Source organism: Ptychodera flava, chromosome 4 (genome assembly GCF_041260155.1).
Source record: "Ptychodera flava strain L36383 chromosome 4, AS_Pfla_20210202, whole genome shotgun sequence".
NCBI classification, from domain to species: Eukaryota; Metazoa; Hemichordata; class Enteropneusta; family Ptychoderidae; genus Ptychodera; species Ptychodera flava.
This window is the reverse complement of record NC_091931.1, coordinates 29551547-29579512: the sequence shown is the minus strand read 5'-3', so window position 1 is coordinate 29579512 and position 27966 is coordinate 29551547. Positions and strand designations below refer to the sequence as shown.

The 27966-nt window shown below is 38.1% G+C and overlaps 2 protein-coding genes across 4 annotated transcripts in view; one reads left to right on the top strand and one right to left on the bottom strand.

Moving 5' to 3' along the window:
* Positions 1 to 1105: 1105 nt before the first annotated feature.
* LOC139131416 (uncharacterized) lies at positions 1106 to 20891 on the bottom strand. 3 transcript variants are annotated; one of them, XM_070697444.1, is made up of 14 exons: positions 20318 to 20517; positions 19757 to 19888; positions 16517 to 18168; positions 15398 to 15640; positions 14270 to 14559; positions 13318 to 13693; positions 10909 to 11030; positions 9411 to 9547; positions 7477 to 7650; positions 6908 to 7016; positions 6143 to 6223; positions 5185 to 5304; positions 3501 to 4469; positions 1106 to 2913 (listed from the first exon to the last, which is right to left on the bottom strand). In XM_070697444.1, the coding sequence occupies exons 1-14, from the start codon at positions 20341 to 20343 to the stop codon at positions 2818 to 2820; spliced, it is 4527 nt and encodes a 1508-aa protein (XP_070553545.1). In that variant the 5' UTR covers positions 20344 to 20517; the 3' UTR covers positions 1106 to 2817. The 3 variants fall into 3 exon arrangements, with proteins under 3 accessions (XP_070553545.1, XP_070553546.1, XP_070553547.1); XM_070697445.1 differs by lacking the exon at positions 20318 to 20517 and adding an exon at positions 20733 to 20891 and having other exon boundaries at positions 1107 to 2913; XM_070697446.1 differs by lacking the exon at positions 20318 to 20517 and adding an exon at positions 20152 to 20173 and having other exon boundaries at positions 1107 to 2913.
* Positions 20844 to 27966, top strand: part of LOC139131417 (uncharacterized) — a 17591-nt gene continuing 10468 nt past the window's right edge. The window contains exon 1 of the mRNA XM_070697448.1: positions 20844 to 21014. The gene's annotated coding sequence lies outside the window, so the exon portion shown is untranslated. The remainder of the gene's footprint in view (positions 21015 to 27966) is intronic.

Genomic DNA, 27966 nt, shown 5'->3' with positions numbered 1-27966 from the left:
GTTATAACACCGAACTCTAACAACACGGTACCTTAAGACCTGCAGCCTGCCATAGCCTGTAGTTAGGTTTGAATCTATACTTTTATGTTGAAGGACACACTATTCACCTTGAGATTCAAGTTTCATTGAGGTATTGCTGTTGACACAGAGTATTACACAGTGTACTGCGGGCAGGTCAATGACCAGGACGGTGGCCTACTGTACGGCAAACATTAACACGTGCCTATGTTGACAATAACAAACCTGTGAATGACCTTGGTAAACAAAACGCGCCCGGGTTGGCTTGATTACAAGTACCAGTGAACTCCTCCTCCTCATGGTAGCCCTGAAGACACGAAAGGGGTCTTGCATCTCAATTTGAAATCATAATTAAATTTCATACACCCTGGGCAAACCTATTGTCTTAGTAAGTGCAGCAGCCAGCACTGCAGAAATCGCAACGGGACATAGGAGAGAAGCCATACTAGCGCGACGCATGCCGCGGCCTGCCTGTGATGCCATACAAAGTCGCAATGGTGCATCAACTTGAGAAAATATTCGGCACCATGATCACAACAACAGATAAATCCGGTAGAACGGTACTTACCTGTCATCAGTCGCTCTCACGCTCACATGCCCGCTGAGTCAAAACATAAACAAACTCGACTAAAATACTACAGCGGAGGCCATTACGTCACACCAAAGCACACTCGTCATTTTACATTGCGTCGCGTCTGATGTTGATGGACCTCTGTTACGCTTGCAGTATTGGCAAAAACAGAATTGCTATCTTTGTCCGAAACGAATTTTGCGACAGGCAATCAATCTTGCGGGTGAATACCTAAGCTCACTTACACATACGCAATCGAGTCGAGTATGTTGTCAGAAGCTAGGATTCCTTTTTAGCGGCAGACATCTTCGGTCCGCACTGCTTACAAAACAGGAAGTCAAGCGTATCCCATAATGCAAATGGCTACATGCCTGACATAGGACTGGCGGTATTTTCGAATTTACATTAACCACATTCAACCGCAGATCAAACATTCGTTGACAAAAAACAAACTACAAACCAGCGGACATTGCATGTACTATTTTATTGAACATGTCTGGGGAAGAATCAATAAAAAAAATTGAGAAACTTACATCTTTGGACTTTCAACAAAAATAATTTAAATATTCTATTTACATTTTCAACATGATATAAATAAAACAAAAATGTACAGAGAAATTTCAAATCAAGCCAAAATTACATGAATTAATTTAAATTGAATCAGCATATGTATGAAAAAGTGATTTTGCTGTGTTACTACTGAAATCATTATTTGTGAATAATTAATTTTAGCAGTACAGATTATGTGATTTCAAAAGTCATCAATAGTGCAGAATCAGACAAGGTAATTATGTACAAACAGAGGATCTGAATGATGCTTATCAAATATGTAAAACTTGTTCCCTCTGCTGTATTTTAAGTATGTATTTATATCTTACACACACATCAACATCGTGTTGATCAAAAACAGCTGTCCTGTCATTCAGTTTGAAAAACTAAAAATTTCATGTGTGGGTCATTGTGTTGCAAAACCATATTCAATAATTAAGACTTTCAGTCAATTTCTGTACATCTTTACAACCAAACAGGCTATATTTTTGAAGATTTCAAAAATAAAATTTACGAGTAACCATGGTCCCTGGGCCATGCATAAACTCATACAAAAAGACACATTCGATATTCATGGAGATCTCAACAGATTATGGTGGCTGCACATTGTTCACACCGTTCGGTTCAAAAGCAACTTGTTATTATCCTACGGTGTTTTGAATTTATCAATATATTTTCAATTTATTTACTCTATACAAAAATACTGAAAATACTGGGTATAATGAGTTACAGGGATTTCTTAAAGAGAGAAAGTTCACAAATTTAGTCTATGGTGGGGCTTCAAAAAGATTGCCCATACAACTGAAAATTGTATGGGTTTAGGAGCACTGTGATGACCTGCCAATATGTAGTTCAAGGGTCAAAAGTCATCAGGTTCAAAAGGTCACTCACAGCCTGGATAAGAAGATTCTCTGAATGAGTGTCCTTGAGGGACAGATATTCTAGTCTCACTTGGAATTCCTGTCATGTTGTGAATACACAGACATACACAGTGGTGTTAAACACTACACAAACAACATGAACAATGGTGACACTGGCAGAATCTTCCCATCAAGACATCTTTGGTTTCATGATGCGAAGAAATGCTGTTTTATGCTGTGACATCATTGGTGATGTAACACAACCAAAAGAGTCAAGTTCTGGTCAAAATAAGCCAAGTCTAAATTCTAGAAGACTACCGTTATGGTATGGATGAAACCGTATCATGTAAATACACAACCATTCAGTATGCCAACAACAATTTGTTAAATAAATGCGCATTTTTAGTTTCAATTTCTAAAGCCTGGGTCCTTACACTCAAAAGTAACTTAAAATTCATTGACCTTCCAGGAGCACATTCCTTCCTGTCAAGAATTCCTTTGATAATTTAAAATAGAATAAACTCTACGAGGAGGAAAAAGTTACAATGTCTCATGATAAGTTACAGAAATAAAAATTTGAATAGAAGCATCAATCATTTCAGCTGACAGCTAGTGGGATGATGTATACTACACTTAAGTACAGCGATTCTGATGCGATCTGGATTTTGCAAGATGTGCCTTTTGTCTGTCAGTCAACAAAAGAAAAGTTACCTAAAATTGGGTGAATTCGTCTCTTTTTCTACTGGTTCAGTCAATGCACCATATACTCATTTGACAGTTGGAGCAGTTTGATATCATTAATTCATCGAACAGACCGAGCTACATCCCCTCTTCTAGAGACCATGCCCCACTGGGGTATGAATGTTCAATGCTGGCGGCATCCTCTCTCATTGCAGTTCTTCTTTCACCGACAGCCTGTGAAGAGAAAAAGAAAAACTACCTTGGTATCAAGAGTGCCTCCACGCCATGCTACAGAAAACAGTGAAAAACTCTACAAGATTGAAGAATAGGTCAATAGAGAGTTCTCACTAAGCCCTATTAAAAGTTAAAATAATCCCAGAAAAGTTTGTTTTCTTTTGATGTGCTGTCCCTGTGGAAAGTACTGTCGGACAAGCTTGTAACTAAGATACTGAGGATTGAGCTAACCAATTATCATGCATGTCCCAAACTGTTGAATTCGAATTTTAAGGTATTCTCAGTCAGCAGCTATAATTTAGAACTAGCAGGTGGTTTCACAAAATGTAGGGTGATGTACACATATGATGACAAACTATGTAAGAGTGTTTTATTGTATGTATATGCTATTAAAAAACCCATAACCTACATTATCTGTGCCGGTCAAGTCATGCTGATTTTACCGGTAAAACTTAATGAATCTGTGGATTGTTTTTGCCTGAGTCCAACGTTTTGAATGTTTGATGACTCACTTTGGTTTACCATATATGTATGCCCTCTGAAGTCAATTGTATCACCTTCCTCTGTATTGAAATTAGTGTATTTACCTTTTTAAGTATTTCTGCAATGCTGGTAAACTTATCCTGGCTGATCCTTGTCAGATCTGCCAGCTGACTGGGATGTGGATCAGTGGCTGGTCTCAGCTTGGCCTTCTGCTTCAGTAGTTCAGACACAGGAATGGTCACGTGACCCGCTGCCGGCGTTACAACTGTTGCTACGGTTCTCCTCATGGGTTGGGTGGTCTTGATGGAGCTGGCTGTCTTTCGCCTGGCACCCTGAGTGATGGCCAGGGATTGGGACAGGTCAGGGACAGGAGGTGGTGGGGGAATCGAGCCGCCCTTCACTTTAACTTGACCTTCTTCCCAAGCTGTTGATGATCTCTGTGACTTCTCAGCAGAAGATGAGTCTGCCTTCTGGTCAGCAAACTTCACAGATCTGCCCGGGCTCTTCCCATGGACTGGTGATAAGCCCATACCTTGCTCACTTTTGTCAGATCTACCTGAACTTCTGCTGCTCCTGTTTGACCTTGAACTTGTGTGACTTCCATCCTTTGAATCAGATTTCTCGCTGATGTTCTGTTGGATGTTCACATGGCCATCCACATCTTCAGTCTGTGCATGCAAATCATCATCGTCACGGGACTCGTTCATGGCATCTAGAACATTCTGTGGTATTTTCAGCACAAAATCATCAATGCTCTCTTTGACGGGGGTCTTTGCGACCCAGTCGTCATCGGATGAAACGCTGTCCACATCAATGTCAGCTGCTTCAGAGCCCTTGGCCATGAGCTCACCAGATTTGATATTATCCCGGCTAAGTCCAAGCTCCAAGGGAGGCACTATACCCACACCAGCAGCCAGCTCACTCTCGGACATTTCCACAGACTTGTTGACGAGGTCGATGATGCTGCGGGCTGAGTGGGCATCATCCATGGCTTCCCTGGGAATACCTGCTGCGGCAAATAAGTCCCTCCATTCCGGAGGGAAGGATAGCCCCTCAAGAGATATTAGTATATCCTGTGGAAAAGTTAAGCACACAATAGGATGTTTATAATAACTATCTTTTCAAGAAAGGGAATAATTTGTAGTCTGTAGCCAACATTAAAACTTTTTCATTTGGCTAATACATGTATACGAATAGTAGACAGTATCTCTTGGGATCAAGAAAGTCCATGACGGCAATGTATCATGCTTTCACCCTCATTTCCCTCTCTAGAGGTCCTACTTTTAATACCATAGAAAACAACGCGATTGGTTCAAACCATGGTGGTGAATGAAATGGTTGAACACATGTACATCCAAACATATCATAACTTGAAGTAGTTTGGATGGAAATCAGTGTTTTTGTTAAGGCAGGTACCCCAGTAAATGTTACGGGGTTCCCAGTCATTTTACTGGGTTCCCCTTGGTATATCTACACAATCAGATTTTGGGACGGCAGAACGTTGACGTGGTTCCCAAGTCATTTACCAATGTTCCAGAACCTTAGCAAAAACACTGAAAATGGTCTCTAAGACAATTCAAGTTTGAAAAAAACTTACTCACAAACTTTAAAAGACATAGCATCATCAATAGAAAACTTTCTTTCAAGGGATGGTGTCATATCAACTTAGTATTTAACGAGACCTTGTAATGACAACCAAATAACCACTGACACACACAACTCATTTCATGACAGACACAAACAGCCAATCACAAAGTAGGTGACTGGGAAATGGACGGCTACATGTACCTTGAATGAAGGTCTTCTGTTTGGTTTCTGCTCCCAACATAAATTGATGAGTTTAGATAGCGCTGCTGGACAGGTGTCAGGGATTTCTGGACGTTTGTTTTGACGAACTCTCTCAATAATCTGTTGAGATGAGAGACAAAAACAGCGTCAATGACACTTTGCTCACATTTGATTAGATGCGGCAAGCCAGAGTGAGTGTATGTACCTGGTATGATATTTAATAGCTTCAATGGGCATTAGCTTGTATCATTCATAATGTCATGTGCATTTGAATATATTTTGAAAATTTGAAAAATTGCCCCAAAAATACAAACATCAAAATTTCAGCACATTTGAACAAACTCACCTCAAGTCACCCCAATGAATATGCATACCAAGTTTCGATTGAAAGAAATTTGAGACGCAGTTTCAGAGAAGAAGATTTTTTGACCAATAAATGGAAAAAGTTGCTTGAAAAACACAAATATGAAACTTTCACTAATATGAAAACTTGACCAAGGTCAAACCTTGTTCACACATACAATGTTTCAAAGCAGCTGGACAGGCCATTTCAGAGATTTTTTGACCAAAACAGGAAAAATTGTCCAAAGAATACAAATATGAAATTTCACCACAATCTGAACAAAGCTAACTAAAGTCACCTTAAGGAATCTGCATAACAAGTTTAAACCAAATCCGGCCTGTAGTTTCAGGCACGGTCCCTCCTTGTTTCAGACTAGTAATACATGTGACATTTAAATTCAGGTAAACTTCTGTCATACAGATAAACAAAATAATAAATGTATACATTCCTCAACTGGCACATATCAAAATTCATAATTTCAGTAAGCAAGATATTGGTTGCATTCAATAGCTTTTACACTATGATGTCCTGGCTTCCCATGTGGTCAAGAATAATGGGACTTTGGTGAAATTTAGGTAATGAGACAGCAAGCTATGTGAAGGAGAGCATAATTACCTGAAACACTGATAACCCTTTATAAGGGTGTCTTCTGGTGAACATTTCCCACAGTATCATTCCAAAGCTGTATACATCAACCTACAAAACAGATAATGGATAGCATCTGTTATCTCAAGTCCATAAACTCTGTCAGAGACTGGCTAGAATGCGTTTGTCTGTTGAATATAAGATATTTAGTAAGTACCTTTCACACACAAGAAAACATTCTCAGAAGTTTAATTATGAGTTTGCAAATGTGGGAAAGTGCCATAAGGGAAAAGTACACTGTGGTATCTCATTTACCTCTTACCAGCAAAATAAAGACTAGTCAATAATGCGGGAATTGAATAGTGCTAATCATGATTTCAGGTCTGTTAATAAATATCGCTGCATGCGCACGGCACTACTACCACTAGCCACTACTCCTTGAAATTCAAACAAATTTTATTGTTGCATGTGTGGCTGTTGTTGCAGTTTATAGTTTGAACCATGAATTAATGTGACTTTTAGTATCGATTGTAACACGAACAGGTTTTATTTTCGAAGTACTTTCAGAAAATGTGGACAAATATTAATTTTTGCAAATTAATGAAAGCAAAATGGCATCATTTGTGATCAGCGCTATTTAAACAGGTTGTTTTGTCCCCTTTCAGTCTTAATTATACTACCACGAGTAGGCATTTATGTCAAAATACATTGGAGTAATGGACAACATTGCTTTGTACTGCTGTAACCACTCACATGGTATACTGGCACTGCATTTTCATTTGCATATAATCTCACCTTTGTTGTGACATCTCCAATGGTTGGATCCAGTAACTCTGGGGCCATCCATGCAGGGGTTCCTCTCATACTGACTCCAGACTGAGACGCTGCCAAATCGGCATCATGTCTGAGATGAACAATAAAAACAGAAAAAAGATGTAAATTTATTTAACATTTCTAAATCTCTGTTAGGTAGACTGAAAGTCTGTGAAGTAGGAAAAGGGAGTCTACATACATGGTTTTTCAATTAGTGAATTAAAAGGAGTAACAAAAGAGTAATATAAGACACAGAAAGATAATTTCTGTACGTAGTATAATGTACCATCGGCATTCTCTGTCCAAATAAAGTACACAGCACTGAGTATGTTGTTCTTGCTACCAGAAAAACATAAGTATTTCACAAATACTTCTATCAATGATATCATCAAACTATATTGCTCTTAAAACAGTATACATTCTTGTCTAAGTTTCAAAGGTAAGCATTTGTACAGAGAAATAGAATGTACACACAAAACCTCTGTAATAAGGAGAGCCAGTATTACTCAAGCACTTGAAAGTCCCTTCTAATAGACAAGATGTAGTCTCACCTGAGCTTGGAAAATCCAAAGTCACCTATTTTAGCCCTACCATGGGAACCGATTAGAACATTCATGGATTTCAAGTCCATGTGAAGAACAGCTGGTTTGTGTCTATGTAGGTAGTTCATTCCCAGGGAGGTATCCCTGGCTAGTTGGAAATATGAGATGTGGTCCAGAGGTGGTCTGCAAGTAAAATTTAAAAACAAAATTTTGTATACTACAGCCACTCTAGTTTGGTATAATCAGGGCTCGAAATATTACCTGTCTGCCTGTCCCGGACAAGTGAAATTTGGCCTGGGACAAGTAGTTTTGAAAAGTACTTGTCCAAGTGGACAGGTAGGTTTTTTCAGCCTGCAACCAGTATTTCAACCTATTGACTACAGCAAATATTCATAAGTTTAAATTTATATAACAGCGTTTCCGTTACAATTTCAAAACTTGCGTACGATTTTACGCAACTTGGTTCTTATTTGCGTAAAATGTATCAACAACTCGTACGGTGTCGGTGGGAATCGGTATCTGAAGTGAGTTGGGCAGTCTTTTCTGTCGAACTTGGGGGGTTTCCTTTAATGCGCATGCTCTATTAACAAAAAACAATAACCTGGGGGGCTTCAAGGTATAGTAGCTGAACGCTTGCAATGCCGTGATGCATGTCTCGTATATGATCGTTGAGCAGCCTAATGACTTCATGTTCAAAGTTTCAAAGAAAATACTTTCTGACAATGAAATTAGTGTTTTCAAAGGGCCAACAAAATCAGATACCGATCAAAGTCCAGCGGGACCTCTCAAGATGCAACCCTACAGAGTGTAAATCGTCACCCGTAAACACTTTCCAAATAACATGCGACCTAATGACCATGATTAACTGTATTTTTAAAAACTATCTACTGTTGATTGACCAATCAGAGTGCTCAATTCAGGGTGTTTTATTTACTCGTAAAGCCTTGGTCACCAAATTCCAGAAACGAATGACAGCGCCGTAGTAAAGTACTGTCCAATCAAAAGTGAACATGTCATATTCTGTAGACATCTGGTACGTTTTAATATTCAAATTTGGTAACACAGCGGAAACCAGCTGCAATACAAAATCTGCTGTGCCCTAGGGCATTTATATAATGTGCCCTAGGGCATTTATAGGATGTTCCATTACATTGGAAGGCTATTTCACAAGTAAAGGTTTTAATTCATATCCTAAACATGTTACATTGACAAAGGGGACGGTTGACGTAAACACATTGAAAACGAAAATATATCAGTAAGGGGCGATAGTTTTTAAGTTGAGGCAATGTAGTGTGAGCCAAGTACGTCCGTGTCATGGGGCGGCATTTCTCAAGGCGTATTAATTAGTTTACGCAGTCATGATTTTTTTTGCGTATTTCAGACTATTTTGCGTAAAATACGCAGGATTTTGCGTTAACGGAAACGCTGTTACAGTATATACCTTTTACAATTTTGAAAATCATTATTTGGATATTTACCTGAGAGAAAAAAAGTAAAAGAAAATTCGATAATATCTAATCACTGTTTACAGGAGGCAGCCATATTGATTTATCTAAGGTCATGTCTCAAATCTCTTAGATTGGGAGATTCTCAGAGCTATCTTGACACCGCTGTTACGCCAGTTTGCATATGATACAGGCATGAGTTTGTTGAATTGAATTGAAACTAGTATAGTTTCTTAGAATAAATTATGCCATTTTGGACAGGTACTTTTCTCACTGGGACAGGTACTTTTTATTTTGACTTGTCCAGTGGACAGGTGGTTGAAAAAAGTATTTCGAGCCCTAAGAATGGTTTCAGTTTTACCTTTTGAATATCTGAAAATTACAGTATGGTTGAGTTGGAGTACCACAAGTTCAAAACTGTTCAAAAAATTTACAGGAATTGTTTGTGGTATATTTTTTGGTATTATTTACACCAAGTACTGATAACAACTGCCTTACCTGTTTGGATCATGCAGCCATGAATACAGAGATCCATTTGACATATACTCCAGCACCATCAGAGGTAAGTGACTGGTTGTACACACACCGAGAAGTAACACCACCCTGGGGTGCCGTAGCTCTCTCATTAAATTCACCTACCATAGAGTAAGGAGACAGACTGGTTAATTTTGTGACTCTTTAATTCAGAACACCTTGTGGAGGCCAGACCAAAACAACATGTGTTGGTTATTTCTGCAACAGTTTTAATGGTCTACTGGTGTGGAAATTAATAAATTTGTAAATTTTATTTATTAAAAATACCGCAATTATACGGTGTCGCTCAAATTTGATCAGAATTGGTACATACCAAAGATCAACAATAAGTGTTATTTCTATCTGTTCAGTGCAGGAAAATTATACGTTGATGTTATGACAATTTCTGCACAGTACAACCAGAAAAACAACAAGAAATATTTAAACCAGAAAATTAAGAATGACAAAAGTAAATAAGGTCTGAAACTTTAGATACTGAAGGTCAACTTTAGCAACATGCATAGCAGAGAATCTTTCTACCATGGATGTACAAAAATAGACATCCATATGGTTTCAGCAGATCTGTTAGTATGTCACAGTTCATAAACAATGACAGGAAATGAACAATTAGCTGTTTCAGTTACTGCTACCACTCCCAAACATAATAGGTACCCTGCATACAAATAGGTTAAAGGTCAAAATCCTCTTATTCAGATGTGTGGGCTGATTCAGTTCACTGCCACCACTCCTGCACACTTGCAGTATTTCCCTTTTTCTTACCTCATTTGCACATTTTTGACACTGATGTGTTCATTTGAACAAATTCACATCTCAACCCCTACATCTACCTGTACACCAAATACTGAGACGGTAGCTTTGGCAGTATGGGAGCCTTTGTGTGTGACGGACATACATCCGCACATACCCACAAATATACAGACATACAGACGCCACTCAGACTCATCATATAAGCTCTTTTTGGTATTTATATATAAAACCAAATATGAGCTAAAAACAGTATATGATATTATATAAAGATAAAGCCATAGGTACATGGCAGTATTGACTTGTACAGTGATTCCATGCCATGAAAACACTGCTCTGTTCTGAATAATAATTTGAAACTTTAAGTAGGCGAAATCCAAACTATAAGATACTGACTGCGATCGTGAAACATGAAATAGCTCCATTTTTCATACTTCAGTAGATAAGCGTTACTGACACAATTGCTTTAAATAATGTACTTGCAACAGTACTGATACAAGGGCAACTTCCACTGTACATGCCAGGTGCTATGTAACTACCTTGTTGGTCAAGTGTCTGTGATACCATAAACCTGAAAAATTGTCATTATTGCTTCTGGCTACAACCTGGTCTACTACTCTACGGTAACACAGTGAAGTAAAAAAAATCAGACTTAGAATTACATGTGAACAAAAGTAGGGGGCTGTCATGAAGTGTTTGACATGACAAACAGACTCACTTCTTCAGCAAAGTAGTTCTTGTCCTGTACTGACAGTGGTGTCTTCAGTCTCTTGATGGCTACTTCAGAGCCATGGTAAGATCCTCGGAATACTTGAGAGAAGGCCCCCTCTCCAGTTAAATCTGCAGTAGAGGTCAAAGGTCAGTCAGCAATATTAAGAGTACAAAATGTCAATGCAGTGTTATATTTAAGGTGGTGTTACACTTAACCAACATACTTTTCTTCAAAGCAATATTTCTCATCAAAGATGACATGAAACCCCCTCATACTATGGATTTTAAAAAAGTAGGGGTTGAAAATTGACATTCAAAAAAGTGATTAAAATCATGAGAAGCAAAACTGAAATGACCCTCAGTCGAATGTAAGAATGTTATTGCTAGACAAAATTGTCCATGATAGATAGTATTTCAGAACATAATGTGAAAATTTAACAAAATTGACCCAGCCAGAGTGTCAGTGGAGGTAAATTTTTTGAAATGTTGGAAACAGTAGTAAACAGAAGCAAGGAAACTGGGTGATTTGCATAAATTTGCATATATTTACACTTCTTCCTCACAAAACTTATGACTACTACCGTAAAATTCCCAATTGAAGCCGCGGCTTGTATTAGAAACATTTTTGAGGGACCCCTGGGACCACGCACTGAAGTCATGGTGCGGCTTCAATTACGTACATTTCCTGTGTTTCGATATTTTTCTCAATGCTCACCAAGCATTGCAGGGGACAATCGCTATTGTTATGCAAATTAGTACCAATGAATTCTGCGTGAATAAATTACCCGCATAAAAAGTCCCTACCTAGTGTAACTCCAATATAGAAACGTTAGGAGAGTGTATTTGGTCGTTAAACTTGGTAAATTCCTTTTAGATAATAAGGAAACTATTAAAAGATGTTAAAACAATAGGAAACTGGAGTTCCCTTGACAGCATCGTAAGGAAAATGACACGTTTTTCCAGCACTTTCTTGATTCTCTGACCCTGGTCACCCCCGTCCTCTAAATAGAATAGTCTCACTAAGGTCGGCCATGTTGATCAGCAGCGGGCATGATGTCTTTGTTTCAAGTGGTTTCAAGGGGTTTTTGGACGCTGAAATTTCACAAAAATGTCACTTCTGTATTCAGAGATTGTACAATCAATTTCTTTGGACGTGTAAGTCGATTTGAAAGCAATAGAAGATCAAATGGTGTTGAAAAAAAATCGTGCATAAAATTAGCATAAATTAAGCGTCCACTGCAGATGGGTCCCCTTGATTTACAGCCGTCTTGTGTTGCCGAACCGGTGGCTCGTACTCGAATAGTGCAATAAAGGCAAGTGAATGACCTTTGGTAACTTTACTGCCATGTTTTTGTGAACTATTTTGCAGTCAAATTTTATTTTCTCATGATCAAAAACAGAACGTGTACAAGCTTATACGCACCCACCATGGTCATTCAACAGCCACAGTACAGTATAGGCATGGCAGTTCATTATGGCAATATGATGCAGTGGTGGTGTTGTACGTCAGGCATCGGTAAGGGTACGAGGGTATTGAATGAAAACTACGTATTTGAAACATGGTATCTCAATCTCTCAACTATTTTAACTTGTACACAAACACCATTGCTTCAAAATTGTTGCATCAGGTATTGACTATGGCGGTGTTTACCACACTGACAAAAACTTCGGCCGTGTTCAAACATACACACAAACGTACCGATACATGGGGCATTGTTTGTACTTTTGTTACTATCATTGACAAAATGCACAATGGTAGAAGTGTTAAAAAGGAACTTTTTATTGTGTATTTTTTCTGTAAGAAAGACACCTGTCAATCATTAGCACAAGTCAATGACGCATTGCAAGCCAGCTGGTGTGAATTTCAGCATGCATTGTTTCATGATGGGCTCAGAGAAGGGTGCGGCTTCTATTATGGTACAATTCAAAAACCCCAAATGGGCAAACAATGAGCCAAGACAATGTTTCAAAGTCAGGGTGCGGCTTCAATTAGAGGTGCGGCCTCAATTGGGAATTTTACGGTATTCATGCTAAAAGGTGAACCCAACCAATATTTAATCTTGGGTTAACAAAGTAATGTAAATTGTGAATGTACCTTTGCAAAAAAAGTAATTTTGAGCAAAATACAATGTGTTATGTGCAACGCAACCTGAATATTTCTTCTAAAACAATATTTCAATTCGACAGGTTGATTTTCTTTTGTTTCTTAAACATATTAAGTACAAATACCAAACATTCATTTGTGTTTTCGATAATTTCACTTTCATTTAGACAATTTCTTTACAATTGGAAATGGAACAAAAATACATACAATCTTTCAAAAAATCACAAACATTATATGATGGCTACAGTTTTTCTGCGTGCGAAGTTGGGCCTGTGTACTTCATCGTGTGCAATCTGATATCAGTCAGCTTACCTGCTTCAGAAAACCTGATATCATCTTCTGGTATTTCACAGCTTCTCATTGGATCTTTGTGTTTCAGTCTGGTCAGCTCAGCTTCCAGGTGTCTGATTTGCTTTCTGTGTTCTTCATTCTGTTTCCTCACCTTCCTCATCAACTCTCTCTTGGTGACCGACGACGACGATCCCTTGGTCTTGGACTTTTCCGCTTTGGGTGCCTCCACCTCCACGGCATTTTTGGACTCGCCACCGGTCTGGTCGTCCTGCAGGTCAGACTGGGCCATCTTTCCGGCCAGCTCTCCCTGTATGCTCTGGAGTTGTCTTTGAAGTTTGTCGATCATTTCGATGGTGACCTGTGAACTGTCCGGCCCTTTCTGCTGCAACCCAAGTACCTGTCATTTGCACAAAACACACACAAAAATCACCTTGACATGTACACTGTACTATCAAAATTTTGCTTGGATGATAAATAAACTGACAAGGACAGACACAGAGTATTTTCTGAAACATCATTGACAGATTATTACACATGCACGTTGACCTTGCCAATCACTGGACTTAAGCCTTATGGAAAGGCGGAGAATATGAGTGATTATATGTACTTTTTTGTAGATACGTGTATCATGTTATGCATGTAATATGACACAGAAATAACAATTAAAATATTATTGGATGAGTTTTCAAGAAAGGATATACTTTATACAATGTCACTTTGTATGAAAAAATGAATTTTACTTCATGAAAAGTTATATACAGTACATAAGGACCTCATGTTGAGACAATTTTATTTTCATGGTAGATAATGTGGAATATTTGATAAAAATCTCATGTCACAAGGAAGCTGAAATTATACAATATTGACCATGTGGCTACTGATGAATATGTCAGTGATCCTCAACAAATATACAGCTGTGTATGGGTTGAACAGTCAGTAAGAAATCTAAGAATTTGACCCTCTGGATTTTTACCTGAATTTCTAATTCTTTGAGTCTGTCTTCTTGACTAGATAGAGGAGACGATTCCGTACTCCTGCTGGAATGATGTGATTCCGTCCTCCTTCCGGTCCGACTGCTCTCCCTTGTTGTTGGTTCAATCAGCTGATCCCCTTGCACCAGCAAGGCTGCACTTCCTTCAGACAGAGGAACTGCTGACGATCGGTCGGACTTTGGGGCTCTCTGGGGATAAACACTGGTTTTTGTTTTGCTTGGGCTCTCTGGTTTGGTGCTGGTGTTGGCTTTGGGTTTTGTACCCTGTATACCTGAGCAGGGAGATAATGAAATGTCGCAGCTTTATTGATTTCGCAAAAAGAAATATGAGGGACACCAAAACTAATGATAGTGTTTGTGGTTTTACAAGGCTGATATAACAAGAAACTCTTTTAGTTACTTCTGTCTCCCAGAATTATGTATCATGTGATGGAAACACACAAATTCAATGCTACACTTATCAATGCATTAATATATAATACATATGTTTAGGTAAATTTATTTCAGAATAAGTTGGTCTCCTAGTCAGTATTACTAAAAGTCTAGTGATCCTGCCGTCCAGTTTGCTGGACCCACATACATTCTTTATTATATGTCTGCATTGGTATTTACCATTTTTAGGACCAGTGAAATGACAGCAAATTTACTGGTGGATTCTGGTGGTCAGTGACCCCAGACAACTGCATTTGTTCACTCCCATCACTGCTGTTGCCAAGGTTTGGGAACCTAGGTTGGTGGTTTAGGAACCTCAGTACCATTTCTCTTGCTCTCTTGGTTTGTATTGATATTAATATTCACCGAGAAATCCAAATTGAAACGACTATGGTGACATGTTACTTGGATGTGTGTTGGCCTAAAAAAATGCCACCTATAATTCATGTATGCGCACAGACTCCCAAGAAAAATTAATGGCAAATGTTGTGCTCACTTTAGATCCTTCAAAATTTTGAAACATGCGGTAACAAGGAAAGGGCAACATACAAGGCAACATAATGGACACCCTAGTAACCTAGGGAGTCCTGATCATCGTCCCCAGGAAAACCCTTTAAGTTCATATTCAAAGGATCATGTCTAAAAATCCTCACTCACAGCCCCGAAAAATTTATTTACCCTTGGTATAAACCATCAAGAGATCTTCTACAACTCCATCACTGCTATGTCCTGATCCTTCATCAACATCAGACGATGAACTCTTTCTTCTGGAGCTCTCTGTCACCTTCTTCTTCATGTGAAACTGAGCCGCCATCTTGTCTCTCTCGGCTTTCTTCATTTTTGTGAGTTTTTCTTGTCTCTTGGTCTCCTTTTCTTGAAGTTCCTTCTTCTTCTTCAGTCTGTGACTGGCTGCTTGAACACCTTGGTATAGAAAAGAAGAAGTTTGCTTTGTAGTAAAGGGACAATAGCTGTACCATAAGATAACATTTCTTTATTATAGGAGAAAAGCAAAATTAATACATTTTTATTCTCTCTCAATGGCGTTGAAAAATGAAGTGTTAGCCTTTCAACATCAAAACCAAAAGTTGTGTATAATATTGGGAAGGACAAATTTTCATTTGAACTACAAAGTAAACTTCAATTATTGACAAAAACATCAGACACGTCACATAGATTGCAATGACAAGCTGTAAACCAGGCATTTTGACAAGAATTTTGAGTTGCCCAAGGAAAGGGAATTTCACCATCCAAACATTAATACGGTTCAGTACATCAAAAGTTTAGGCAGTGGAGTTTATAGAGCACTGACTGTGGTTGCAATGGACAGGTGTCCTTTTGGCAAGTGAAATTCTATAACTTGTACTTTTTTGGCTTTGAAAATATGTCTGCAACAAAGAGTTGTCAACCCTGTCAGGTGTAATTATCATTTAGGAAGTAATATCAGTCAACAACACAGAAATCAACTCTGCAAAAGTTTAAACACTGTATGGAATGAGGTCACGTGAGGTCAAAACAACACACATCGATACACCCCTCATCTGTCCAGAATGCATCATTTGCATATGTTGTTTGTGCAGAGCTGGTGTTGTTGTTTTGACTACTACGTCTGACTTTCTTCCAGACAATGTTTCAACTTTCACAACGATGGATTTCTTTGTGATCGCTAGACAATATTAACACCTGACAGTGTTGGTAACTCCTCAATTTAGATGTTACATGTATGCCTAGTTCCCGTTCTACCAATAGTTCAATGGAAACCACTGTAAACAACTTGAGGATGGTTCCAGATTGACTTACCAGATGCTAGAGATCTCTGAGCTACATTTGCAGACACTGGTCTGGTTGACTTCACATTCTTTGATTCTTCCTTATTACTTCTACCTGTGGTGGCGCTCTTCACTCTTCTGGTATCCTTTCCCGTCTCTCCTTTCTTCACAGCTGCACTCCTTCCTGACAACTTTATCTCCGATGAGTTATCCACCTTGGCTCTCCTTGGCAATTCAGAAGGTTGGCTTGACTTTTTCACGGCAGTATCGTCTCTTCTTGAACTTGATGCATCCGTCACTTCAGATCTACATGTACCTGGTTTTAATGCTGAATCAATATCCTTTGGGCTGTCTGCTCCTCCATCTGCCCTCCCCCTGCTGGATGGGAGGCTGTCCTCCTCCACTTCTCCTCTTAACACTTTAATGCCATGCGATAATTTACTCAGTGGACCCATCGCCGTAATTCCCATCTCTTTCAGGTGTTTGTCGGTGAGCAGCTTCACACCTTCCATGGTCACTTCATTGTCCACAAATATCTGGATGTATTTGTCCGTGTCCAGCAGTTTCAGACCATACAGCCAGACGCTGAGCGCAGGGTCGTAAAGGACGGGGTCCTTCTTTGGTGGTGGCTCTTCTGTCTGGGCGATGCCATAATTGTTCAGTTTTTGTTCAGAAACGGCAGCTTTCTCATTTTCCTCAGGAGATTGTCTGCCAATGGCCATTGGTACGTGTTCATGACTTTCTATATACGCACTCTGTGTGTTACTTATCCCACTGTTACTGTTGGTTACAGTAGGAACATCTTTGGTTTCTTCCTCTTCTTCTGATCGGTCTGTAGATGAACTTACCCGTTCATCATCTTCAATGAGATCACCCACTGCTGGTAATGTCACACTGATCATTTCATTATTGGCACTGACATTGTTCAGTATTTCTTTTGTCACCACTTCAGGCTTCACAATGTTCTCACATCCAGGCTCATTAGTTGACGGAGCTGCATCATCTTCTGTCACGACAAACTTATCCATGGCAACATTATCTTCTTGCATGTCTCTCCCGGTGCTTGCTCCAGGCATGGCATCTTCTTTGCTGAAAGGCAACCTGGAATTGGCTCTCTTCTGCTTTTCAAGGAGTTTAACCTTAGCGCTGGCCTTGCTGAGAACCTTACCCTTCATGATGGCGATCCGTTCACTGTACTGCATCACAGAGTCCTGCTCTTCTCCAGGCATATGCGATTTACTGACAGTCCTGTCTGTGGCACTGGCACCACCAACTTCTCTGAAGCCACTACTATTCTGCCTTGGTTGTGGCCTGGCAGAGGTTGCTGTGATAGCTCTGCCATGGGCTGATAGAGTCCCGGCCTGCCTGTCTGATGATGTTTTCTTTGGAGCAGCCATTGTGACATTGACCTTGCTGCTGATATCACCCGAGCTGCTGTTATATTTCTTGGCAGCTGGATGTGACTGTTGAGATATGTCTTTGGTATCTGTTAAAGTTCTTGTGGAATGACTTGAAGGACGGACTTCTCTGTTCTCATGGTTTTTAAGCTTCTTGTCCCCTTTCTTTGTTTCTCTCTGAGGTTTGGACACTGTTGTCTCATCCTTGTGAAGGCCTTTGATGGACTTGTAACCACTCATTTGACCTTTGGCACCAGCCTGCCATCTTGACCCTCCAACCTCCTTCCTAGGTGTCAAGGATAACATATCATGATTTAGGATGTACAGGTATTTATTCAGTAGTTGATGAGCGTCTCATTTACAATCACTTGATCTGATAAGCCTATATGGCATTGCTACACCTTCCAAAATGCTCACATTCTAATTCAAATAGGACTACTGGGGGGAACAGGTGTTCTCCATAGTTTGTTCAAGTTCTATGACAATGTCATCCTTACCCAACCCTGTCACTACAAATAACCGAAGCCTTACACATAGCCCTTGGCAAATGTTTTCTCTGTCTGATATTTTTCATTTCTATTGTGTGTTAGTTTTTAGTTTTTTTTATAGTTTGTGTCCCCCACCTTTTTTTTCCTGTACGTTTTTTTGGTGTATGAGCTGGCTCTCGAAATAAAAAAATAAATAAAATAAAAATAAATGTCCAGTTTATAAAATGTCTTCAGGTAACTTCGCAGACTGACAATATCATGAAACCAAATTTACTGGCACTGATAATTCTGAATGCAAGTATTGGTATATTTTTCCAAGTTTTATGTAAAACAAATTTTATACACAGAATTTTGGAATATCTTTAAGTAGTAGTCTTCAAAACTGGTTTTTACATCACAGCTTGTTGACATTGAAATTAGACACGATGTTTACTCTTTGTTGTCCTTCAAAAATTGTGGCAAGCAATTCATTCAGAGATAAAGCTGATATATAAAAAACCTGCCCTCACATTGAAGTGCTGTATACGGGTATGCAGATTGGTTTACATTTCTTGGCTTGTTGCCAGGAATACACATTGTGATTTAAAAACAGCTGTACTGTACTGTACATTTAAGTGGCCAACTGAAATCTTATTTCAAAGAGACAGTTTAATTTCACAGGATCATCAACAGTTATTGAAATGAATATAAGGCTGCAAATGCTACATGATGAAAATTATTCATAAAAATTTGTCTTAATAAACACTGCAATTTATATGATAACTTATGGTAGTTGTATTCAATTTCTTAAAGGTGGATACAGATGTAAAAATTGCAATTTCGCTTCACTCCTATGAAAAGTAACTACGCAACCATCGTGTTGATCACTGAACCCTTTCACCATCCCATTTGGTATTATCTTGTTTGCAGTGGCAGAATTAGACCTTATATACAGCAAAAATGGCCAATGGAGTGGTAGTAATACTAGACTATGAAATAAGTGACTGTCTGATACAAGTCAATTTTATGAAAAAGCACACAAAATTTCAGGGTTATCTGCCAATGGTCAATCGGAAACAATTTCTGATTTTTTGGTTTGCTGAGACCAGAGGTGTCAGGTATATGCTACAGCATAGTGCAGCATACAGTATGAGATATAATAATTATCAGGACAGGTACTGTTTTGCTCTTGTGGGCAGTGTTTAAAAGTTATCGGTACCTACCCAGATGTCTTGTTGTTACTTTCCGTTTATACTCTAAATAAACAATTTCTCATCAAACTGGCCAGCATACAAACAAGTGATGATTTTTGGGAGAAAAAAGTTTTAAAATTTAACCTTGACAAATTCCTTACTGCAAAGTAAAATTACTGTTATATACCAGGTATGTAAGTGAAGCATAAAGTACCTGATTTGGCTATTCAGAGACTTGGCTTCTGTCTCCAACATCAGCCTGTGTCTTTCGAGCACAACTTCCATCTTCTCGATGTCCTTGGCCAACCTCTTGTTTTCTTGACTGAGGTTGGCCACTTTCAAGGCGCTGCGGCGAAGAAGAGAGAATGAGACTAAGTGAATGTTAGTGAATTACAGAACACATTGCAAATTCCATTTACATGTATATAAACACTGTTCTTCTGTCGTATGGTATTGCATTTTACTGTAATTGATGGTTCTTACCACACCCACTTTATTGCAGGGTATGCCGATCGATATTTGAAAATACAAATTATTCAAAGTGAATGGTTAAACATGCATCAGGTTTCTCATTTGTGCGCACACTGTCGCGACTGAATTATCGTTTACCTTCATGGTTGATTTACCAGGACTATACACCGAAGCCAGAAATACCAATACTACAATATTATCGTCTGCTGTTGTGTGTCTATTGGTGTGATAGTCAACAGTTTGGCGTCTAGATACACAGTAACAGATGATGGTCAAAATGCTTTAAGATCTGCGATTATCCTACCTAACCAACCGTTGTATTTGTAACATTTCACAGAGCGTTACCGAACACGTCTCTCTGACTTTTTATCATCAGGAGAGGTCGACTTTCCGAGTCCAATGGATTAAAATCCTCAAGAGACGTTGATGTGGAATGCTGCGCGCTTTTTAACCGAAAGAACGTTAATTCAACGTTATAACCATACCAACGCAAGATTATTTCCCATGGTAACTCTTTATCTATAAGCAAGCGTTGACACGTTTTTGGTTTCGCGGCTTGCAATCATTGTGTACAGGGTCGTCAGTTGGCGAAACCCTTGGCACAGTGCCGCCGGCGCGCCAGCGTTTGTTTATGTTCATGTTGCAGCACGGACCGTGGTTGCAGGCATATACCTTAAGTTCTTGTACCCTCATGCTGGGTTTACTAAACATTCTCTCACCTTTTATCACGAATGGACATGATCGTTTCACAGTGGATCCATCAAACCCAACTCGATGACCCCTGGAAAGGCCACGAGAGAAAAATTTCTTCGTTACTCGGTATCTTTCGTGAACACCTGACGAGCCATTTTGAAAAATTGTATATCCCAACATTCCCTACGCGTACGATGAAGAAACCGCAAACACACGGACACGTCCAAATTATTGAAAATGGCGGAAGGTTTGAAATGGAGCTGGTGACGGTGGCCAATGCAGTAAGGTGTTCCATGGATGTTAGCGAGGTATAGGAGTGTAATTACGATGTCATGATACTCCAAACATGGCCTTGTAGCGTGTCTTGCATCGATCTATCACCGTCTTTTGTGCTTTTGACCCACAGGCGTTATGTTGATCAGTGGTAGTTTGTGAAAGTGTAGTTTATCATACGTTCCAACGCGACGACTCGGCTAGCAGCCAAAACTATGGTGTGGAAGCTAGCAGCCAAAACTTGCAAGCCACTTTCCTCCTATATTTTGAAGTCAAGTGGACATCATTCTAACATACAAGGTTCTTTATACATGTATCAACACAAACACATCATTTACTAATTAATTTCTTTGCATAAATAGCGTTGATCGCAAATGACGTCACTGTTCTCTCTCATTAATATGCATAAATAAACATTTGTCCGCATTTTCCGCATAACGACGAAAATAAAACCTGTGAGTGTTAGAAAGGCTATTTAGCTTCACACTTATTCGTATGAATTGATGACTGAGACTACAAGCTGCAATAACAGTCGCGCATACAACGACGAAATTAGTCCGAATTTCAGCATATTTGTCCGAAAGTCGCGCGCGTGCAGCTATTTTTAGTAACAAACCCGAAATCGCGATAAACGCTATTATCTCCATTCTAATTAGCACCTGGTATCCCAGCTAGCCTATGGCTATAAAGCACAATGCATTGTCTGCTGGAATGAAAGAAAGAGTGTGCACCCATTACACCTAGCATGTCTTACACATATACATCCATACTAACAAACTACACTTGTCTCATTTCTTAATTAATTTCTTTGCATAAATTATCTTCATTCTAATTAGCATCTATATGCTAGCCTATGGCTATAAAGCACACTGCATTGTCTCAGTGCTTGAATGAAAGAAAGAGTGTGCACCCATTACACCTAGCATTTCTTACACATATACATCCATACTAACAAACCACACTTCTCTCATTTCTTAATTAATTTCTTTGCATAAATTATCTCCATTCTAATTAGCATCTATATGCTAGCCTATAGCTATAAAGCACAATGCATTGTCTGCTTGAATAAAAGAAAGAGTGTGCATCCATTTCATCTAGCATGTCTTACACATATACACCCATTCTAACAAACTACACTTGTCTCATTTCTTAATTAATTTCTTTGCATAAATTATCTCTGTTTTAATTATCACCTATAGCCAATGGCCACAAGAATATAGTGTCTGCGTCAATGAAAGAAAGAGTGTGCACCCATTGCACCTAGCATGTCTTACACATATACATCCAAATTAACAAACCACACTTGTCTTATTTCTTAATTAATTTCTTTGCATAAATTATCTCTCCTTTAATTATTACCTATATGCTAGCCTATGGCCATACAGCAGAATATAATGTCTGCATGGTCTGCTTGAATAAAAGAAAGAGTGTGCATCCATTTCATCTAGCATGTCTGACACATATACACCCATTCTAACAAATTACACTTGTCTCATTTCTTAATTAATTTCTTTGCATTAATTATCTCAGCTTTAATTATCACCTATATGCTAACCTATGGCCATAGAGCAGAATATAGTGTCTGCCTGAATAAAAGAAAGAGTGTGCATCCATTTCACCTAGCATGTCTTACTCATATACATCCATACTAACAAACTTCACTGCTCTCATTTCTTAATTAATTTCTTTGCATAAATTATCTCCAATTAATTAACATATATATGCCAACCTATGGCCATAGAGCAGAATATAGTGTCTGCCTGAATGAAAGAAAGAGTGTGCATCCATTTCACCTAGCATGTCTTACACATATACATCCATACTAACAAACTTCACTGCTCTCATTTCTTAATTAATTTCTTTGCATAAATTATCTCAGCTTTAATTATCACCTATATGCTCGCCTATGGCCATAGAGCAGAATATAGTGTCTGCCTGAATAAAAGAAAGAGTGTGCATCCATTTCACCTAGCATGTCTTACTCATATACATCCATACTAACAAACTTCACAGCTCTCATTTCTTAATTAATTTCTTTGCATAAATTATCTCAGCTTTAATTATCACCTATATGCTAACCTATGGCCATAGAGCAGAATATAGTGTCTGCCTGAATAGAAGAAAGAGTGTGCATCCATTTCACCTAGCATGTCTTACTCATATACATCCATACTAACAAACTACACTTGTCTCATTTCTTATTAATTTCTTTGCATAAATTATCTCAGCTTTAATTATCACCTATATGCTAACCTATGGCCATAGAGCAGAATATAGTGTCTGCCTGAATAGAAGAAAAGTGTACATCCATTTCACCTAGCATGTCTTACTCATATACATCCATACTAACAAACTTTACTGCTCTCATTTCTAAATTAATTTCTTTGCATAAATTATCTCCAATTAATTAACATAAATATATGCCAACCTATGGCTATACAGCACAATGCATTGCCTACTGGAATGAAAGAAAGAGTGTGCATCCATTTCACCTAGCATGTCTTACACATATACATCCATACTAACAAACTTTATTGCTCTCATTTCTTAATTAATTTCTTTGCATAAATTATCTCCAATTAATTAACATATATATGCCAACCTATGGCTATACAGCACAATGCATTGTCTGCTGGAATGAAAGAAAGAGTGTGCACCCATTTCACCTAGCATGTCTTACACATATACATCCATACTAACAAACTTTACTGCTCTCATTTCTAAATTAATTTCTTTGCATAAATTATCTCCAATTAATTAACATAAATATATGCCAACCTATGGCTATACAGCACAATGCATTGCCTACTGGAATGAAAGAAAGAGTGTGCATCCATTTCACCTAGCATGTCTAACACATATACATCCATACTAACAAACTTTACTGCTCTCATTTCTTAATTAATTTCTTTGCATAAATTATCTCCAATTAATTAACATATATATGCTAACCTATGGCCATACAGCAGAATATAGTGTCTGCCTGAATGAAAGAAAGAGTGTGCATCCATTACACCTAGCATGTCTTACACATATACATCCATACTAACAAACTATACTTGTCTCATTTCTTAATTAATTTCTTTGCATAAATTATCTCAGCTTTAATTATCACCTATATGCTAGCCTATGGCCATAGACCAGAATGCATTGTCTCCTGGAGTCAAAGAAAGAGTGTGCATCCATTTCACCTAGCATGTCTTACACATATACATCCATACTAACAAACTTCACTGCTCTCATTTCTTAATTAATTTCTTTGCATAAATTATCTCAGCTTTAATTATCACCTATATGCTAACCTATGGCCATAGAGCAGAATATAGTGTCTGCCTGAATAAAAGAAAGAGTGTGCATCCATTACACCTAGCATGTCTTACTCATATACATCCATACTAACAAACTTCACTGCTCTCATTTCTTAATTAATTTCTTTGCATAAATTATCTCAGCTTTAATTATCACCTATATGCCAACCTATGGCCATAGAGAAGAATATAGTGTCTGCCTGAATAAAAGAAAGAGTGTGCATCCCTTTCACCTAGCATGTCTTACTCATATACATTCATACTAACAAACTACACTTGCCTCATATCTTAATTATTTCCCTTGCATAAATTGTCTCTAATTTAATTATCACCTATATGCTGGCCTGTGAATACAAGAGAATGCACAATTGTCTGCTGGAAAGAAAGAAAGAGAGTGAATCCATTTCACCTACCAATGTCTTGCATCCATACTAACAAATAAGGCTTCTCACATTTCTTAATTTATTTCTTTGCATAAATTATCTCAATTTTAATTACCACATAATCGCTAGCCTATGGCTATAAATAGTATGCAGTGTCTGCTAGAAAGATAGAGTGTGCATCCTTTTCACCTAGCCTGTCCTGTGTCTTTAGATCTATACTAACAAACTTCACAGCAGACTATGCACTCTGTTCTACAGCCATAAACTAGCATATACGTCCCAATTATAATTGAGATAATTTATGCAAAGAAATTATTTAAGAAATGGAAGAAGAGTAGTCTGTTAGTATAGATGTGTATGTATAAGACTGGGTAGGTGAAGTGGATGCACATTCTTTCTTTCATTCCAGCAGACCGTGCATTCTGTTTCAAGCCAGTATACAGATGCTAATTACAATAAAGATAATTTATGCAAAAGAAATAATTAAAGAGTTGAGGTATATGAAGTCTGTAAGTATTGATGTACGTGCAGAAAACAGGGCAGGTGAAATGGATGCACACTCTTTCTTTTGTTCCAGCAGACCATGCATTCACTTCTACAGCAATTAGCCAGCATGCACATGCTCATTATAATAGAGATAATTTATGCAAAGAAATTAATTAAGAAGTGGGACAAGCGCAGTTTGCTAGTATCGATGGATATGTGTAAGACATGGTAGGTGACATGGGTGCACACTCTTTCTTTCATTCCAGCAGGCATTGTACTTTGCTGTATAGCCATATATATAAGGCTAGCATAAGGAGTCTAATAGAATGGAGATAATTTATGCAAAGAAACTAATTAAGAAATGAGACAAGTGTAGTTTGTTAGTATGGATGTATATGAGCAAGACATGCTAGGTGAAATGGATGCACACTCTTTCTTTTATGAACAGACACTATATTCTGCTGTATGGCCATAGGTTAGCATATATATGTTCATTAATTGGAGATAATTTATGCAAAGAAATTAATTAAGAAATGAGACAAGTGTAGTTTGTTAGTATGGATGTATATGTGTAAGACATGCTAGGTGAAATGGATGCACACTCTTTCTTTGACTCCAGGAGACAATGCATTGTGCTGTATATAGCCATGGTTTGGCATATATATGTTGATTAATTGGAGATAATTTATGCAAAGAAATTAATTAAGAAATGAGACAAGTGTAGTTTGTTAGTATGGATGTATATGTGTAAGACATGCAAGGTGTAATGGGTGCACACTCTTTCTTTCATTCATGCAGACACTATATTCATGTGGCCATTTGCTATAGGTGATAATTAAACAACAGAGATAATTTATGCAAAGAAATTAATTAAGAAATGAGACAAGTGTAGTTTGTTAGTATGGATGTACATGAGTAAGACATGGTAGGTGTAATGGATGGCACAGTCTTTCTTTCATTCATGCAGACACTATATTCTTGTGGCCATTGGCTATAGGTGATAATTAAAACAGAGATAATTTATGCAAAGAAATTAATTAAGAAATGAGACAAGTGTAGTTTGTTAGTATGGATGTATATGTGTAAGACATGCAAGGTGTAATGGGTGCACACTCTTTCTTTCATTCATGCAGACACTATATTCATGTGGCCATTTGCTATAGGTGATAATTAAAACAGAGATAATTTATGCAAAGAAATTAATAAGAAATGAGACAAGTGTAGTTTGTAAGTATGGATGTATATGTGTAAGACATGCTAGGTGAAATGGATGCACACTCTTTCTTTCATTCAGGCAGACACTATATTCTTCTGTATGGCCATAGGCTAGCATATAGGTGATAATTAAAGCAGAGATAATTTATGCAAAGAAATTAATTAAGAAATGAGACAAGTGTAGTTTGTTAGTATGGATGTATATGTGTAAGACATGCTAGGTGAAATGGATGCACACTCTTTCTTTCATTCAGGCAAACACTATATTCTTCTGTATGGCCATAGGCTAGCATATAGGTGATAATTAAAGCAGAGATAATTTATGCAAAGAAATTAATTAAGAAATGAGACAAGTGTAGTTTGTTAGTATGGATGTATAAGTGTAAGACATGCTAGGTGAAATGGATGCACACTCTTTCTTTCATTCATGCAGACACTATTCTTGTGGCCATTGGCTATAGGTGATAATTAAAACAGAGATCATTTATGCAAAGAAATTAATTAAGAAATGAGACAAGTGTAGTTTGTTAGTATGGATGTACATGAGTAAGACATGCTAGGTGAAATGGATGCACACTCTTTCTTTCATTCAGGCAGACACTATATTATTGTGGCCATTGGCTATAGGTGATAATTAAAACAGAGATAATTTATGCAAAGAAATTAATAAGAAATGAGACAAGTGTAGTTTGTTAGTATGGATGTATATGAGTAAGACATGCTAGGTGAAATGGATGCACACTCTTTCTTTCATTCAAGCAGACACTATACTCTTCTGTATGGCCATAGGCTAGCATATAGGTGATAATTAAAGCAGAGATAATTTATGCAAAGAAGTTAATTAAGAAATGAGACAAGTGTAGTTTGTTAGTATGGATGTATAAGTGTAAGACATGCTAGGTGTTATGGGTGCACACTGTTTCTTTCATTCCAGCAGACAATGCATTGTGCTTTATAGCCATATGCTAGCTGGGATACCAGGTGCTAATTAGAATGGAGATAATTTATGCAAATAAATTAATTAGTAAATGATGTGTTTGTGTTGATACATGTATAAAGAACCTTGTATGTTAGATTGATGTCCACTTGACTTCAAAACATAGGAGGAAAGTGGCTTGCAAGTTTTGGCTGCTAGCTTCCACACCATAGTTTTGGCTGCTAGGTTTTGGCTGCTAGCTTCAGCCGAGTCACGCGACATGCTGTCTTCTGTCTCTACAAAGTTTACCGAGAAGTGAATTTACAGACACGAGGCTCAGACAAAAGGAGTAGTAAATACGTTGTCGCGTGTCGGAAGTGATATGCACACAAGCTATATTACCATAAACAATGGAAGAGAGATTAGGCTGCGTTAACAAATAGTGGGAGGGGGACGTGATTGAAATGTTGTTATTTTTCAGATCCCCTCAATACGTGGTAAAGCTACGTATCAGACAGTACGTCGGAATGTAGCGTAAACTACACTTTAATCAATGACTTTTGGCGATTTGAACCGACCGTCAATCAAACGCTTTTACTCTGTTTGCAGGATCAGCAAAAGGTGACAAAAGGTTGAGATCAGTTTTTGTAATTTAATGTTATAGAAATCAAACATCGTA

Bases quoted from the DNA above. Each gene is read 5' to 3' on its own strand.
- LOC139131416 (XM_070697444.1), bottom strand. From the start codon at position 20,343: ATGTTACAAATACAACGGTTGGTTAG. The intron at 15,641-16,516 runs GTAAGTCAATCT...TTCTATACCAAG, and splicing joins TCAGAGATCTCTAGCATCTG to GTGTTCAAGCAGCCAGTCAC. The intron at 6,224-6,907 runs GTGAGATTATAT...TCTGTTTTGTAG, and splicing joins TTGGAGATGTCACAACAAAG to GTTGATGTATACAGCTTTGG.